Below are 17497 nucleotides of genomic sequence, written 5' to 3'. Positions count from 1 at the left end.
CGAAAAAATGTTGAAAATAACACCCTTTTTAAAAATACACATCACGCTATAAACCAGGAAGAAAAACAACTGTGCGAAAGATTGCTTCATGAATATGAATGTGGATTAGCCCTAAAAGAAATGCAAAATAACAAAAGCCCAGGATCTGATGGCATCACAATCGAATTTTATAAAATAATCTGAAATGATATAAAAACACATCTTATTAATTCACTTAACTATTCATTTAACAACGAAAACTTAAATACGCTACAAAAACAAGGTATTATATCACTTATTCCAAAACCTGGAAAAAACTTAGAATCCTTATCAAACTGGCGCCCGATTAGTTTACTAAACAATGATTATAAAATTGCAACTAAAAGTATAGCAAACAGAATGAAAAAATATTACCATCAATCATTTCAAAATCTCAATCTGGTTTCATAAAAGGACGTTACATTGGTGAAAACGTTCGTCTTATCCAAGAATGCATAAACTATTTCAACAATTCAAATAATCCTGGTCTAATATTCTTTGCAGACTTTGAAAAGGCATTCGATTCGCTTGATCATTCATATATGTTCTCTTGCTTAGAAAATATGAACTATAGTGAAAGTCTCATTCAATGGGTCATACTATTCTATACCGATATTAACAGTATAATCATTAACAATGGCTTCTTTTCAAACAGTTTTAACATCGAACGAGGGGTTCGACTAGGATGTCCACTCTCATCATCGCTATTTATTATTTGCATCGAGTATCTATCACATCACATCCAATCAAATAAACACATAAAAGGCATATCACTAGAACCTGAAGAAGAAATCAAACAATCCCTATTTGCTGACGATGCAACTTATTGTTTAAATGACAATTACGATTCTTTCCATAACCTTATAGAGTCGCTCACCCTTTACAGAATGACATCGGGTCTCAAACTCAACAAAAGTAAATGTACTGTGCTACGAGTAGGTAAATTAAAACAAAGTAATGTTCAATACAAAAAATAAATGAAATTTAATCCACAACGTTAGGAATTACTTTCACAAATAATGAAAAGGATACAGTACTTAAAAACATACTACCTTAATTACAGAATTTTAAAAACTGCTTAAAATAATGGCATCATCGTAAACTTACACTAATCGGAAAAAACACAGTATTGAAAACGTTTGCACTTCCTAAATTAATATATGTATTAACAGTTCTCCCAAATCCACCAAATGATGTTATTTACGATATAAAATCAGCAATATTTAATTTCATATGGGACGGTAAGCCTGATAAAATAAAAAGAACTCAGTTAATTCAATCTGTAGAAAATGGAGGTATCCAATTAACGAACATTGACTCATTCTTGATTGCAATCAATGCAGCTGGGTTAAAAGATACCTAGATAATACCAACACGAGTAAATGGAAAGTATTCTACCAGAAAATCCTAAAAAAATATGGTGACTCCTTACTCTTTGAATGTAACATCAGCAATACTATCTTACATGAAATTGCAAACGAAAACATATTTCTGTCTGATGTTCTATCAGAGTGAAGTGATGTCACTCATAATTTAGAAACCCAAACCAGCAGTAAACCAATTTTATGGAATAATTAAGACATAACTTCAAACAATAAGACGTTTTTCTATAAAGACTGGTTTGAACGAAGCATTAAATATGTCGACCAATTATATGACTACAGAATTAAGGATTTCTACTCTTTTGATAATATATGCTACATATACGGAATATCTTCAAATAATTTTCTGAAGTACTACACACTAATCAAAAGCATACCCATACATATTAAATCTGAAATCAATACAAATAATACACCATGTAATCAAACAACATTTGTAGAAAACATACTTGGAAGAAAAAACAAAACAAATAAAATATTTTACACACTACACATTAAAAACCCTACAGAAAAGTCCAAAATCAAAAATAAATGGCAAGTCCTTTTTGGAGAAAATGAACTTAATTGGAAACACATATTTACCATGCCATATAAAGCAACTATTGAAAGCACACTGAGAAATTTTCAATTTAAATACATCTATAGAATTATAGCTACAAATAAATATCTCTTTAAATGCAAATTATCTAACTCAAATCTGTGTGACTTCTGCAGTGAAAACATTGAAACTATAGAACATCTTTTTGGGGAGTGCAAACACATCCAGCCCATTTTGAATCAATTAATATCTTTTCTTGAACAACATCAACTAAACATTAATCTATCTTTCTTAAATGTAAGTTTCGGAATTAACTCATTGAAATCAATAGACTGTAATAATATTGTGAATTTTATGGTAATATTGATGAAATTTTTTATATTTAACATGAAGTACAAAAAACAAGTACCAAATTTGAATTGTTTTGTCCATAGTCTTAAGCTAAAAATCCAAATTGAGAAAGAAATAGCCCTCAGTAATGACACATTACAAATCTTTGAACAAAAATGGAATCGGATTAAATTCTCATAATGTTTTTGTCCACTTATATACATTTCACTCTAATGATAGTTTATCTCTCTAAAATAGTTTTGTTTATTTTTTTTTTCTCATTTTTATTTTTCAATCTAACAAGATCATTGTGAATATACAACAAAACACACAAGTCCAGTATGCTTTCTTCCGACTTTATACAACTCATCATTTTTCATAACTATTCCTCTGTTGTTCTTTTCTTTTCTCTCTAAAAAAATATATATTAGCATATCTTGTATAACATGTCTGAACTTTATTGCTTTCTACAATCACTATGTTGTATGATCATATACATGTTTACATTGTATGCATGATATTGAATAATAAAAAAAATATCCTGCATTTATATGTTACTGTATACACGTGAGCATACCTGAATTTCTGTTACGTTTGTTTTCCCTGCCTTTACAATTAATGCATGTTTGTTAATTCCTTTCATCAAGCTGGTCATCCGGATACTTCTATAACGGATGGCACTTTGATAATAGAGAAAAACAAAAGCCACGCGCGGAAGGCAAGTTCATCGTATTTTTTTGAAACATAATCCCTTTATATTAGTTCTTGAGACACGGTTTATCGCGTAGTTGATAAATGGTGTATCCTTTTGAATTGTTATTGTGATACCCATAGTACACGCCACCTCTGTTTAAAGACGATATGATTGGAAGAGCTAGCTGGAAATGAACCTGCGATTTTTGAATTGATTAGATTATGGGTTAGTATTGTAACACAGAACTAATTCAGTCGGTTTGAAATAAGTCATGTCTCGTTGCATAAATACAAGTGCTCACCGAGTAAATATATTGCTGACGAGCGTGTCAGCCAGTCTGTTTAGATGTTGAATTATAATAGTAATTAGGGATCAACCGGGCGAATCGTCAGAATGCTTTTCAAAACCACATTTTTGATAATCAGATACATTCTTAATCACAATTATTTGCAACAATTGTATTTTAAAAAGTAGAGATGCCCCCAGGGTGTTACTCTTTATGTTAAGTTTAAATAATTTAATTAAATGTGTGTGTATATGTTTAATACAGATCGCCATATGTATGCTTTAATTCGTGGGTAAACGCTGAAAGACATCTCCTGCTACTAAACAGATTTTCACGAAATGATTCGGCGGGTACCTCTTTAAATTGTTTATTATCGCTTAAATCTTCTTTATAGATTTTAAGCTTACTAAAGTTAATGTAGATTAAAAGGTCATATGTTAAGAATTCATCAACATATCACATATATTACCAAAATTTATTTTTGAAATGCAATCGGATTGAAATATGAAGTATGTGTGTGTTTGCATCGGATTTTAATAATATAATTTAAAGAAAAGTGTCTGGAATACATATGAATTGAATAATACCGATGAGATTTAATTAACGGTCTATGTTATTTTAATTCGTAAGGGATGGTTACACTACCATAATGGGTGAAACCCTTCAAAAAATAGTTACTCATATTAAAAATGATATTTAAATCTAATTTGTGTGATCCAGTTTGTATTTTCTTTCCATGGTATTTGAGGTAAAATGCAAAAATAAGTCCGTCCACAAAGTAATTTCCGCTACACCAACTGTTGAAATTTTAAGGAGAACTAAGCATGCATGCCGAATTACTACGGTACTGGTTATGGAATCTTGAATATGTATAGCTAATACAGCTAAACTACAATCGAGACGATTGTTTTCTCCAAAAAAAGTTTGAAAAGTACAGCTCGAGGCAACGATTATAGATTACGCGAAAGGATGAGATTATTCGGTTGTTATTATGTTTTTGTTTTTTAGAATTTGAGGAGTGATAACAAATTTGTTATTTTCATGTATACATCCTCGTTTCTTAAAATACGCTCAAACAGAAATGTGTTACGTTTTCGTATTTTAACAAGTCTACAGTGCATGCAGGATTGATCACCGCCTATATTTGCATATATGAAATAATCAAAACACGCCTTTATTTTTATCTTTGCAATAATTGAACGTGGTTTGGCACACATGCTTACGGGCATAAAGAATGTGTATTCTCCCTGCCATGACTGTTATGCGTATAGTTAATATCACTTTTAAGAAGCACTCCTCGATTATAATAATTTGGTAGAAGTCCGTGCATACCTTTCGTGTTTTGCACCTCAATCATGTTTGTGTTGTAATGTTGTTTAGGTTTTCTATAAGTGATGACATTCCTGGGTACCTCTTAGATAATTTTGCTATCGTGTATCAAAGCACTGAACAATATCTTTATACGTGTGTTGTATATGGTAAATATAGACATCAACTCCTGCATCGCACATTGTTGTAAATCTTCAAAACCTTTTTTTCCGTTATTCAATGCAGAAGTGTCGCTTTTAATATATTGAGCTTAATTATTATTTATTGCGTTGAGAGTGCTAGAATACAAGTTAATTTGGATGCCTAATGGATTCTTAATGAATCCAGCTCTTTAAAGGTGCTCAAGTATGGAAATCATTCCAACCCAAAACAAACGGTGCATGAAAATTATTAAATTTGGAAGTATAGCAATGAAACCAATGCATGACGTAGCCATTTCAGAATAAATGCGGTAAAGTATCGTATGTGATAATATTGCATAATTATCCATACATCATGCGAATGTAAAGAACATTATATGCACATTATACTTGTTGTTGTTTTCAAATAAATCAATTAAAATTGTGTTCCAAAAACGGCAGTTTGTATATTAACAAATTAGCATGTGAAATGTTATGGACACAACATTTTCAAATACTTTCTCACTTAATGTGTCGTTGGCTTGTATCAGTAACATTCGAGTTGCAAAACCTGTAACAAACCTCGCTAATTACCATTGTGTTCATATGAAATCCACGGAAGTGTTTGCTTTAGTCAAACTTACGTTTCTGTTCAACTTTTAAATAAGAGTATTACCCTGATCAAATAATAATTTCAGTTCACAATATTCTCCATATTTTCCTTATATTTTTCAATGTTATAGTGGCAACTTTAAGCGAAAATACAAATAGCATTTTGCGCATACACACCCCCATAACCATACTTTATGTGAAAGAGCATTAATAGCTGTAATTGATTAAAACAAAAAAGGTATTTCATGTAATTTGCAAGAATGAACTCTACATAATCAAACGCGACTGTACACCTGTATTCCTTTTTTTTTTCTTTTTTCTAGTCGAATGTAATCCGTTTCAGCTCAATGTTTTGCCATAGTCTTTAACTCTGTCATGTTAAGGTGAAAACATAGGCTTGCCTGTTGTGTATTTTATGAAAAACCTTTTGTTCGACACTTTAAATATATTCAAGACTAGCCCAAAGATCCTTCTCAAAATAACTTTATGACATTAATTCAAATATGAGATGAAAACTATTATTAAACTACTGTTGCTTATAAACAGACTCCGTATTTTTTAATGAAGACGCCTATTAATGACTTGAATAGCTTATTTCAATGATTTTTACCACTTATATTAAGTTTTGTTGTTTAATTTATCACGGTTGCGTCAATATGTATCATGACCGAATGACAGTTATGGCGTTGCGTAGGCTTAACAGTATGAAATGTCATATATTATCCACATCATAAGCGTTTGTGATGATAATACAATGCGTAACATTTTTATAAATATAACTATATCCTCCTCTAACTGTATATAAAGTTGAAAAGACAATCGGAATTTACTTATTGCTTTTCAAAGTGTTTGATTATTTGAACATATTACTGTCCTAATAATTCTAGTTGGAATAATTTGTTCAATTAATACATGTTGGCAAGCTATCGGGATGTCATTCAAGCGAAGAATTGTATAGAGGGCCACTATATACAAAATAAACGTGGACATATGTATTTCTTCGTGATATATATATAAGCTGTACAATATTTCTGTTACTTTAAACTGGCGGTGTACATGGACAACATCGACTCACCTAACTTTGTATGCACGGTATTTTCGAAATGTAGGAATGCTCGTGGCGGTTGAATTGTTTGTTCTAGAAATTACAAACATATGTTTTCTCTTTTTTGTCTGGTATGACGATAATGCAGGTGATAAATGCCACTGTAAAGAACACATATAATTGAATAATGGGAAACATACTCCTTTTAGTGATTGGAAGAAAATCCTGAAATACTATTCGCGATGATTTATTATTATATATTCGACTTATTTTGCAAAAACCAGCAATCAACAGGATGGCTATGTTTGGTAATTACAGTTTCTTAGAAACCATCGTGCATTATTTACCTCAAACAGTGAATCAAAGACCCGAGAAGACGATTTGTGTAATATTTTATGTACGGTTATAAAAAGCCTCACTTTCGCACGTGAAATTATATCGTTGACAAAAAATTTAAAGGGGCCTTTTCACAGATTTTCGCATATTTTGAAGTTTGTCATTAAATGCTTTATATTGATAAATGTAAACATTGGATCTTAAAAGCTCCAGTAAAAAATGAAGAATAAAATTAAAACAAGGAAAAAAAGTAGCCGGTACTAGGGCTCGAACCAGTGACCCCCGGAGTCTTGGAGTTAGTCTGAAGTAAAAACGCATTTGCCCTCTCGGCTATTCCGCCGAGGATACACAGACTAAGTATTTTATACCTTATATAAGCAATCTTTGTAGTTTCGTAAATTTAAACGACAACAACAGATCTCTCTCCAAATTATTCAATCGTTTCGCGTTGCAACGCTTTATAATTTTTAGGTTTTCAAATCGTCAAAAGATGCATATAATGGCTATATTGGACTATGGTAAATGTTCAGTAATACTGTTTCCTTACAAATATCATAACTAAATCGAAAATTTGCGAATCTAAAACAACTTTTTTCAATTTTGTCAATTTACCAAACCGTAAAAAGATCCCTTTAAGACAAAGTATAGAAAATGTTTCCCTAGCTTTGGGTTGAAATTATGGTACATGCAATGCATCAGATTGAAAACAGGTCTCTGATATTGTATCATTGTTCAACAACTAAAGTGAGGTTGGTAGCAGAAGTTGTAGTGCCACTGTTCTGAGATCTCATTTCATTCAGTCGGTTTGCGCCTGAGGCTGCGTTATAAGAGAACCCACCCAAGAATGCTGTGTGTTCCATCTTTTCTTCCAAAGATATTTTAGTTTTGAAATATATAAGTAGTAGTAGTAGTATAAGTAGTAGAAGTAGTAGTAGTAGAAGAAGTAGCAGTAGTAGTAGTAGTTGAAGTAGTAGTAGTAGTAGTAGTAGTAGTAGTAGTAGTAGTAGTAGTAGTAGTAGTAGTAGTAGTAGTAGTAGTAGTAGTAGTAGAAGTAGAAGTAGTAGTAGTAGTAGTAGTAGTAGTAGTAGTAGTAGTAGTAGTAGTAGTAGTAGTAGTAGTAGTAGTAGTATTAGTAGTAGTAGTAGTAATAGTCGTAGTAGTAGTAGTCGTAGTCGTAGTGTAGTTGTAGTAGTAGTAGTCGTCGTAGTAGTAGTAGTCGTAGTCGTATAGTCGTCGTCGTAGTCGTCGTAGTAGTAGTCGTCGTCGTCGTCGTCGTAGTAGTAGTAGTAGTCAGTAGTCGTCGTAGTAGTCGTAGTAGTCGTAGTCGTGGGTCGTAGTAGTAGTAGTAGTAGTAGTAGTTGTTGTAGCCGTAAAAGTAGTAGTCGCCGTAGTCTCGTAGAAGTAGCCGTAGTAGTCCTAGTAGTCGTAGTAGTCGTCGTGTCGTCGTAGTCGTCGTAGTCGTAGTCGTCGTAGTAGTCGTCGTCGTAGTCTAGTAGTAGTCGTAGTCGTAGTAGTCGTCGTAGTAGTCGTCGTCGTAGTAGTAGTCGTCGTCGTCGTCGTCGTCGTCGTCGTCGTCGTAGTCGTCGTCGTCGTCGTCGTCGTAGTCGTCTAGTCGTCGTCGTAGTCGTCGTCGTCGTCGTCGTCGTCGTCGTAGTCGTAGTAGTAGTAGTCGTCGTAGTAGTAGTAGTAGTAGTAGCGTAGTAGTAGTAGAAGTAGTAGTAGCAGAAGTAGCAGTAGTAGAAGTAGTTGAAGTAGCAGCAGTAGTAGTAGTAGTAGTAGTCGTAGTAGTAGTAGTAGTAGTAGTAGTAGTAGTAGTAGTAGTAGTAGTAGTAGTAGTAGTAGTAGTAGTAGTAGTAGTAGTAGTAGTAGTAGTAGTAGTAGTAGTAGTAGTAGTAGTAGTAGTAGTAGTAGTAGAGTAGTACTAGTAGTAGTAGTAGTAGTAGTAGTAGTAGTAGTAGTAGTAGTAGTAGTCGTAGTAGTAGTAGTAGTAGTAGTAGTAGTAGTAGTAGTCGTAGTCGTCGTCGTCGTAGTAGTAGTAGTCGTAGTAGCCGTAGTATAGTCGTACGTAGCCGTAGTAGTCGTAGTCGTCGTCGTCGTCGTCGTCGTCGTAGTCGTCGTCGTCGTCGTCGTCGTCGTCGTCGTCGTCGTAGTCGTCGTAGTTGTAGTAGTAGTCGTAGCCGTCTTTGTAGTAGAGTTTCGTCGTAGTCGTAGTAGAAGCTGTAGTAGTAGTAGTTTAGTCGTAGTAGTAGTAGTAGTAGTCGTAGTCGTAGTAGTCGTCGTCGTCGTAGTCGTCGTCGTCGTCGTCGTCGTCGTAGCTAGTCGTCGTCGTCGCCGTCGTAGTAGTAGTAGTCGTAGTAGTAGTCGTAGTAGTAGTAGTAGTAGTAGTAGTAGTAGTAGTAGTAGTAGTAGTTGAAGTAGTAGTAGTAGTAGTGTTACATGTAAATAAATATATCATAAAAGCTGATCGATAAAACCGGACATCCCAGGATACTTGGTATTAAAATAAAAAAAAAAGAATTTACCCTTTTGAAATTCAATATATTTAATATGTAAAGGAATCACACACGGACAGAACACAGGCACCCTTTATACAGATAATGTTTATGAGCCGTATGCAATTTAGGATAAATTCCAAATTAAAATATAGTTTTATTTTTTTAAAGGCACAGAACAATTGATTGAATGACCAAGATAAAAAAAAGCTTTTGTAGATAAAATAATTAAAATTTGAACGTTTTTTTCTCACTCAAGTGAGCTAATTAATAAGAAACTGCTGCTTTACATTTAATATTATAATTAACATACTCGGTTTTCATTTCTTTTAGTTTCATTATTTTGTGTAATGACAAATATAAAAACACACAGTATTTTTGGCTTGCCTAAAGATGATCACGTAGAGTTCGTTGGTATCATATAGACCAGCTTAGGTATTATAAACATATGTTTCTATTATCAATATTTATCCAAGGTATTTATTGTTATATATTAGTTAAAACTTATTTTTCAGCTCGAGCGCATTTAAAGTACTAACTGCTTATTTGAAACGCTCTCAAGTCCGTTTCTTTGGCCTAGAACCAGTACTTGGTGTCTTTGGGAGAGATCTGAAGCACGCTCCTACAGTAGGGATCGAACCCGTGACAATCTGGTCGTTATGCGGACACCATATCCAATTATCCATGAAACATTAGAATGTTATTTATAAGAGTGTTATAAACTCTGTAAATCATACAATCTCCAACACAGGCTGATACTTAAATTTTCTCAATTAAGAGTATGATAGTTGTATAGACTGAAAAGGGGTTGTCGTCAATAGTGTTTCTTTTCGATAAGTTTCTCATGGACTTATACATTATAATATTAAATGCATACATGTATATAGAAAGTGAAACTTCAAACGTCTTATGATAGCATGTTTTTATACCGAAAATACGTACACAAAATGAATTAGACTGGTGTCAGCACATTGCAACAGTCCATGTAATGCATTTTAGGTTTAAACAGATTTTAAAGAGCTCAATACGTTACACTTGGCCCAAAAAAAAACAACATCTACGTGTAAATACAAATTGACTTATTAGCATGCAATGTCATATTAGACAGCCAAAACAGAGAATATATTTCAGTAAAAACATAAAACAATATAAAGTCACAGTACTTGAGATAGAGACAATTTACTTTAAAGTTTATGATAATAATCTATAGTTTTTTTCTAATGTATCTTTCAGTGAAAGAAACACCAACCATAGTTTTACCTGGCCTTTGCCTAGTACAAATTATATCAGTACCCTTCGCAGGCAGATATCACTTTGCCTGATTATTCAAGAGTACACGTTTATTGGGTGACATTGTTTTGTTAGGTAGTGAGACGTATTGTTCACTATGATGCTGTACATGGATTGTCTTTTTATTTTTATGAACGTCATCCTGGCTGTGGTGGCTAAAGAGCCATCGTGTCCGGCTTGTTCTCGATATGATTTCGAGGAGAGATTATTAGAGAGGGTCTTGCGAAATGAGCTGGCAATAGAAACTATGCTAAAGGAAATACGTGAGACTAATGTCCATGTGGAATCGGCGTTAAATCTGATGACAGACGATACAAAGAAACTAGAAGAAACTTTGAACGCTTTGGAAAAATCCAAGAATGAAATGGACGCTGGTTTGAAAGAAACGTTAGACGGTGGTCTCAAAAACAAGTCAACTTATATGGCACATATGGAACAAAGGCACAAAGAAAAGGACTCGAAATTAGATAACGCAATAAGCACGTGGAATGAAAAATATATCTGAGGCTGTGTCCGACCTGACACAAAATGCGTCAATGACGATTTCACAGCAGATAAAGAAGGAAACCGCCGTGTTGAAAGGTATGCATTTAATACAACTATGGAAATGTATTGATAATCAACGCTAATTTTCTCAAATATGTTTACGTTCTTCGGTTACCATCATAACATTTCAGTAGCCATTTTTTTCAATATATGTATATGCGATAATAAACGATGGATAATTAACGAAATATATTGTGTGATTAGGCGTTCGCGCGAGTAATGTGTTGTATACTACGTTAAAAGCACGCTTAATGAAACAAACATGATTTTTGTTATGATTCTAGTTCACGTCAACATCTTCAGATGCAATATAATATTATACGCTGATCCCGATTAACAATAGGTCGTTGTCAATCGTTTTACACATAGGACGAAACTCTTGCACACTAAACACGATTCATATGATGGACATCACGATAAGATATAACATGATACGGTCTGGTAGGATTATTACAATAAGTTCCCGTGTAAGACCATGATTCCTATTAAGGCGCTAATTGTTCTGATGGAAATTTAGTAAAACAGTGTATACACACAAACAATGTGCGGATTAACAACACTTTCTAATTTTAAATCAGCCTAAACATTCGATTTTGAAATAAACATACATAATTTGATTAGAGGCGCAAATACTGTCGCATGTAGTAACGTTATGGCGACGAAAAGGGACAAACAAAGCAATCTCATGAACAACGACGAACGACATTTGACGATATTTTTTTCTCGTTGACCTATTACAAATTACCAGAAGCTCCGTTTCAATTGTCGAGTGTATAGCCCTAGGACTCACTAATTTCAACACGAAACGCGAACATTTCAAACAACGAAATAAAATTAAGGAAACGTTAAATTTAGCAAATATCGTGCCATTGTCGGTTGTAAACTTAATTCGCTTCAGAACGACGCAGGATATTTTAAGCGAATTACGACTTCGCAGCATGATGAACGCCCATCTTTAAAGACGATTCTCTTGAACTGATGAATCATTGCGCTGTATGTCGTTTTGCATATGCGATTTAGGTCGACAGGCGGCAATTAATGAGACACTTACCAGTACCATAATTAAAGGAACCATCAACATTTAATATACAAAATATATTGTTTAAATACCACACCTCTATAACTGTGTTCATTTCAAATTTCATCGTTTTCCAAAAAAACTTATATGCATTTGTATTTATTTCAGACCAGCTTTCTATTCCAACAGTATATTTCCTCGCGCTCCACCCAGCAGACTACTCTCTTGAGCCGTCGTCTACACTTCCACACGGGTCAATGAAGGTCAAGGCTGTGACCAAAAAACCGGCATGCTTACTGTGTCAATCCCAGGACTGTATGCGTTTACAGTAAATTTGTGTGCAGTGTCTTCTCAATCTGCTTATCTCGCAATTATAGTCAGTAATGAGACAGACCTACAAAACTCTTACTTTATGCCAACAACTACGTATCAAGCTGTTTCGATGCAAGCCTTTGTCAAATTAGCGCCATCAATGAAGGTATGTGTGAAATCAAAATCGACAAGTAATTTAATGCAGGCAGATTGGTTTAATTCATTTTCTGGGGTGTTACTTCATCTGTATGAACTGCTCAGTAATTCGTAAGCAATTCAGAGCTCTTCAAATTCAATATTTTAACACATATATAATTTTACTGTGGATAGTTGAATTGTTATGCTACGGGATAACACACTATATACATTGTTATGCATTTCGGAGTTTGTACTGAAATTGAATACTCAGTTCTGGTTATACTATATATATGCATATATGTCCTACCAAATGTAAATATTTCAATTTTCCTTCGCAAGTGTGTGTATTTATTAGCATTAGTGGGCGCCAAAGTGTAGGCTGCCAAAATTTGTGCTCTCATATTTCGGATTATTTTGAGAATACCAGTGACAGGAAAAATGTGATTTTTGTCAGTGATATTCATTAATGTTTGACGGATGCAATACTTAATTTATCTTTAAAAAAAGATATGCTAAAAGTAGAATATTAGTAGAAACTATTTGATCTGTGTTAATATTTTGGGAATATTTTATCAACGAATTAATATTTTTCCTGTGGTGAACACTTTCTCAACGGATTAAAATTTTACCTGTGGTGATCACTTTCTAAACGGATTAACATACTTGCAATCACAATGTGTCTAATTAGATATAATAGGGACCAATTTTTGGATTTATCTGCAGTGTCGAGAAATCACACAATACCAAACAAAGGAACGTTAACCATTTTAAAGCAATACAATCTTTTGAAATATAGAGGTACCCGAGGCGGTAGAGATCAAGAGTTACGTGTATGGGACACAAATAGTGGAGTAAATTTAAATAATCTACAAAGTTTACCATCACAAATTCCAACTGTAACATCTTTGAAAAGACACAGCACACAAAACATTTCAGATGTCAAACAAAAAACAACCTTAAACAACCTCTCATACCCCAAAAAATGCAATACACTAAATGGTCTAAACGAAAAAATATCTTGCCTTACATTGAACTGTCATTTCAAAAATCGACTTTGCCGTATTCACAGAAACCTGGTTCTCAGATAAAAAGCAACACCAAATTGATACCTCAGACTTAAACCAAAATGGTTATACAATGAGTACTGTAAATCGTTCAAATAGAACAGGCGGCGGAGTGGCTTTAACTTGTCGGACTGGGGTTACTGTACGAAAAGTGTCAAGTAGTAATACCCGGACATTTGAACATGGTATATGGCAACTGATTCTCAAAAACATAACAATTAATGTAATTGGCGTTTACAGACCGCAATCATTAGGGACTGAACATCAATTTTTAACAGAATTTTTCGAATTCATGGAGGACATTGTTCCCAACTATTCAAATCTTATGGTTCTTGGAGATTTCAACTTGCATGTCGACAAAACTAACAGTGTTGTGACTGAATTTAAGAATTCTCTTGTAGCAATGGGTTTGGAACAACATGTTAATTTCAGCACACACACAGAGGGAAATACACTCGACCTAGTAATCTCTGAGGCTACAAATGGTATTGAAATCAATTCGTGTGAACCAGGCCCTTTCTTTTCGGACCATTGTGTAGTTAAAGTCGTTACCAAAGTACAAAAAGAAAATATAAAGAGTCAAACAATAAAATATCGAAATTTTAAAAACATGGACCACTCAGCATTTACTAACGACCTCAATGAAATGTCAATTACAGCAGACAACGTAGACACTTTTGTAGAGCAATTTGAAGATGAAATCTGTAGAATTCTTGATAAACACGCTCCATACATTGAGAAAAACAAAATCTGTCGTGCACCAAAACCATGGTTTAATGAAAACATTCTTGAACTAAAACGTAAAACACGCAAACTGGAACGCATGTGGAGAAAATACAAACAACCAGACCAATATGAACTTTTCAAAAATGCCAGAAATAAATACACTTTCGAGTTGAATGCAGAGAAGCAACGATCGCTTAGTCAAAAAGTAATTGATTTTCAAGGAGATTCTAAAAAACTCTACAAGTTTGTATCAGAACTAACAGGAAAAAATACTGATAACCCTATGCCGGAAGGTGAAAGCGACACCGCGATAGCTGAAAATTTTGCCGATCACTTCCTGGATAAAATTAACAAAATTCGAGATGCCCTTGCAAGTTTCGAAAAATTCACACCCGATCACAAGGAAGTACCATGTTTTTGTATGTTCGAGGAGCTAACCCAAGATGAAGTGAAAAAGATCATCAATCATCTTCAAACAAAATCATGCGAACTAGATGCATTGCCAACAAGAGTACTAAAATCATTTTTAAACGAGTTACCACCGTTCGTGACAAAATTGTTTAATCTCTCTCTGAGTCAAGGACTTTTTCCTTCAAAATTTAAACAGGCAATAGTAAGACCACTTCTTAAGAAAATATGACTAGACCTGAGTTATGCCAACTATAGACCAGTGAGCAACTTATCATTTCTATCGAAAGTGATTGAAAAGGCTGCTCTGTTTAGACTCAATATACACGTAAATGAAAACAATCTCCTTCCAAAAAATCAGTCAGCCTACAGACAATTCCATTCTTGTGAATCTGCTTTACTTAGACTAATCAATGATATATTCGAAGGTATGGAGGAACAAGAGGTTACAGCACTTATCGCCATTGATTTGAGTGCTGCCTTCGATACAGTCGATCATGACATTCTACTAGACGTGTTGCAAAAACAATATGGTGCATGTGGCACGGCACTAAACTGGATAGACTCGTATCTTCGTCCAAGAAGCTGTCGCATACGTGTTAATTCAGCTTTATCGGCGGCACGTTCTTTGGAGTGTAGTGTCCCCCAGGGTAGTTGTCTTGGTCTATGGCTCTACCTGACGTACGCTGGAACACTGTTTGATGTCGTTCCTCCCTCCATCACAGTCTACGGTTTTGCAGACGACCACACCGCAAACAAGCGATTCAAACCTACATCTTCTTCTGTTGAAAGAACTGCCATTCAAGAACTTGAAAGTTGTGCACTCGTTATTAACACATGGATGAACGAGAATAAACTGAAAATGAACGCATCAAAAACGGAATTCATTATGTTCGGTAGTAGACCCCAATTAAATAAATGTCAATCTAAAGAAATAGATATTGCTGGTGACACTGTTAAAGCAGAAAAATGCATACGGTATTTGGGTGCATATTTAGACGAAACACTAAATTTTAAAACACACATCAAAATTAAGTGCCGTACAGCCATGTACAACTACCTTAAAATCAAAAACATAAGAAAATACTTAAAAAGAAGCAACAGAAATACTCCTTTTGTCTTTGGTAATATCCCATCTGGATTATTGTAATCTCATCTTGTATGGAACAGCTCAATGCGAAATAAACAAAATGCAACGTATCCAAAGCATGTGTGCCAAATTGGTACTCGGCCGACAGAAATATGGCAGTTCGAAAGATGCCTTGTATGAACTACACTGGCTACCAGTAAAGGCTAGGATAACATTCAAATTACTGAACTTCATGTATAATTGTTCTGTTGGTAACGCGCCAAAATACCTTACAGAACTTTTAAAAGAAAAAGTACCAGCACGTAACCTACGATCTACCGTCTCGTATGACGGATGTTATGATGTGAAACGCACAAAGAGAAAAACTTTCATGGACAGGAGTTTCGGAGTTGTTGGTCCGAAACTGTGGAATGACCTTCCATCAAGAATCCGGACTTCCGCATCAATATACATTTTCAAAAGGAATTTGAAAACATTTCTCTACAAAGACTTTTACAACCTATTTTAATTTGAATATCTGTGATTAAAAAAATAAAAAAAAATATTTATTGTACAAGTGACTGGTAACCTAGAATCATTAGGGCTTCTTTGCTCAATGATTGAGTTACATCAACCAGCTGTCTTTTAGTCATGCTTAGGCCTTCTAGCTGTGTCTTATAGTCACACTGTAATTTTAACCTTCAAGTTGTGTCTTGTAGTCACACTTTGTCAGTCTATTTGTGACTTGTAGTCACGATAGTTCAAATAAGGTTAAAACCCAAAAGAAGTGTCCTTAAGTATGACAGGTGAACGGTAGCTGTGGGATCCGACAGCCATAGTGCAGAAATATCCTTTTACGTATCCTTTTAGTTAATGAAATACAGCAGTGTCTTTATGTTGACAAATATTTGCTCATATTATCATTATAATTATTGTTTTAACTCTAGTTATATCAATTTATTACATAATATTTTACTTTTACTGTGTTTTAATAGTGTAGCCGGTATTGTTTTATTGCTTAAGTTCCTTACAGCATTATTATTTATATCACACATTTTAAGATCATTAATCCTTTAATAAATGCTGCATAATATTATCAATACCACTTATGATTTATCAATTTTATGTACATATATATGTTTTGTACAACGCCATTGAATATAATTATATAAATAGGTGTTTCATCAAATTAGCAAGTTTAAGTTTAAGTTTAGTTTAGTCAAGAACTCTCATTCAATGAATTTTTCACAGATAGATAGATAGATAGATAGATAGATAGATAGATAGATAGATAGATAGATAGATAGAGAGAGAGAGATAGAGAGATAGATAGAGAGAGAGAGAAAGATAAATAGAGAGATAGATAGATAGAAAGATAGATAGAGAGAGAGATAGAGAGAGAGAGAGAGATAGAGAGAAAGATAAATAGAGAGATAAATAGATAGATAGATAGATAGATAGATAGATAGATAGATAGATAGATAAATAGATAGATAGATAGATAGATAGAGAGATCGAGAGCTCGAGATGTAGCGATCGATAGCTCGCTCTCTCGCGCGCCCTAAAGCTCGATCGCTCGAAAGCTCGCTCGCTCGCTCGATCGCTCGATCGCTTGATCGCTCGCTCCGCGCTCGCGCGCGCTATCTCGCTAGCTCTCTCGCTCGCTCGCTAGATCGCTCCCTCGCTCCCTCGCTCGCGCGCTCGCGCGCTCGCGCGCTCCCTCGCGCGCTCGCGCGCTCGCTCGC

The 17497-nt window shown here is 34.4% G+C and overlaps 1 protein-coding gene across 1 annotated transcript in view; it reads left to right on the top strand.

The window, feature by feature from the left end:
• Window positions 1–11007: 11007 nt before the first annotated feature.
• LOC127835978 (uncharacterized) overlaps window positions 11008–17497 on the top strand; it is a 25941-nt gene continuing 19451 nt past the window's right edge. Inside the window, exons 1-2 of the mRNA XM_052362396.1 lie at window positions 11008–11053; window positions 12204–12350. Of these exons, the coding sequence (XP_052218356.1) occupies window positions 11008–11053; window positions 12204–12350 (193 nt within the window). The remainder of the gene's footprint in view (window positions 11054–12203; window positions 12351–17497) is intronic.

This window comes from Dreissena polymorpha, chromosome 6, assembly GCF_020536995.1.
Source record: "Dreissena polymorpha isolate Duluth1 chromosome 6, UMN_Dpol_1.0, whole genome shotgun sequence".
Classification (NCBI taxonomy): domain Eukaryota; kingdom Metazoa; phylum Mollusca; class Bivalvia; order Myida; family Dreissenidae; genus Dreissena; species Dreissena polymorpha.
The sequence above is the reverse complement of the archived record's forward strand: the minus strand, read 5'-3'. Positions and strand labels throughout refer to the sequence as shown.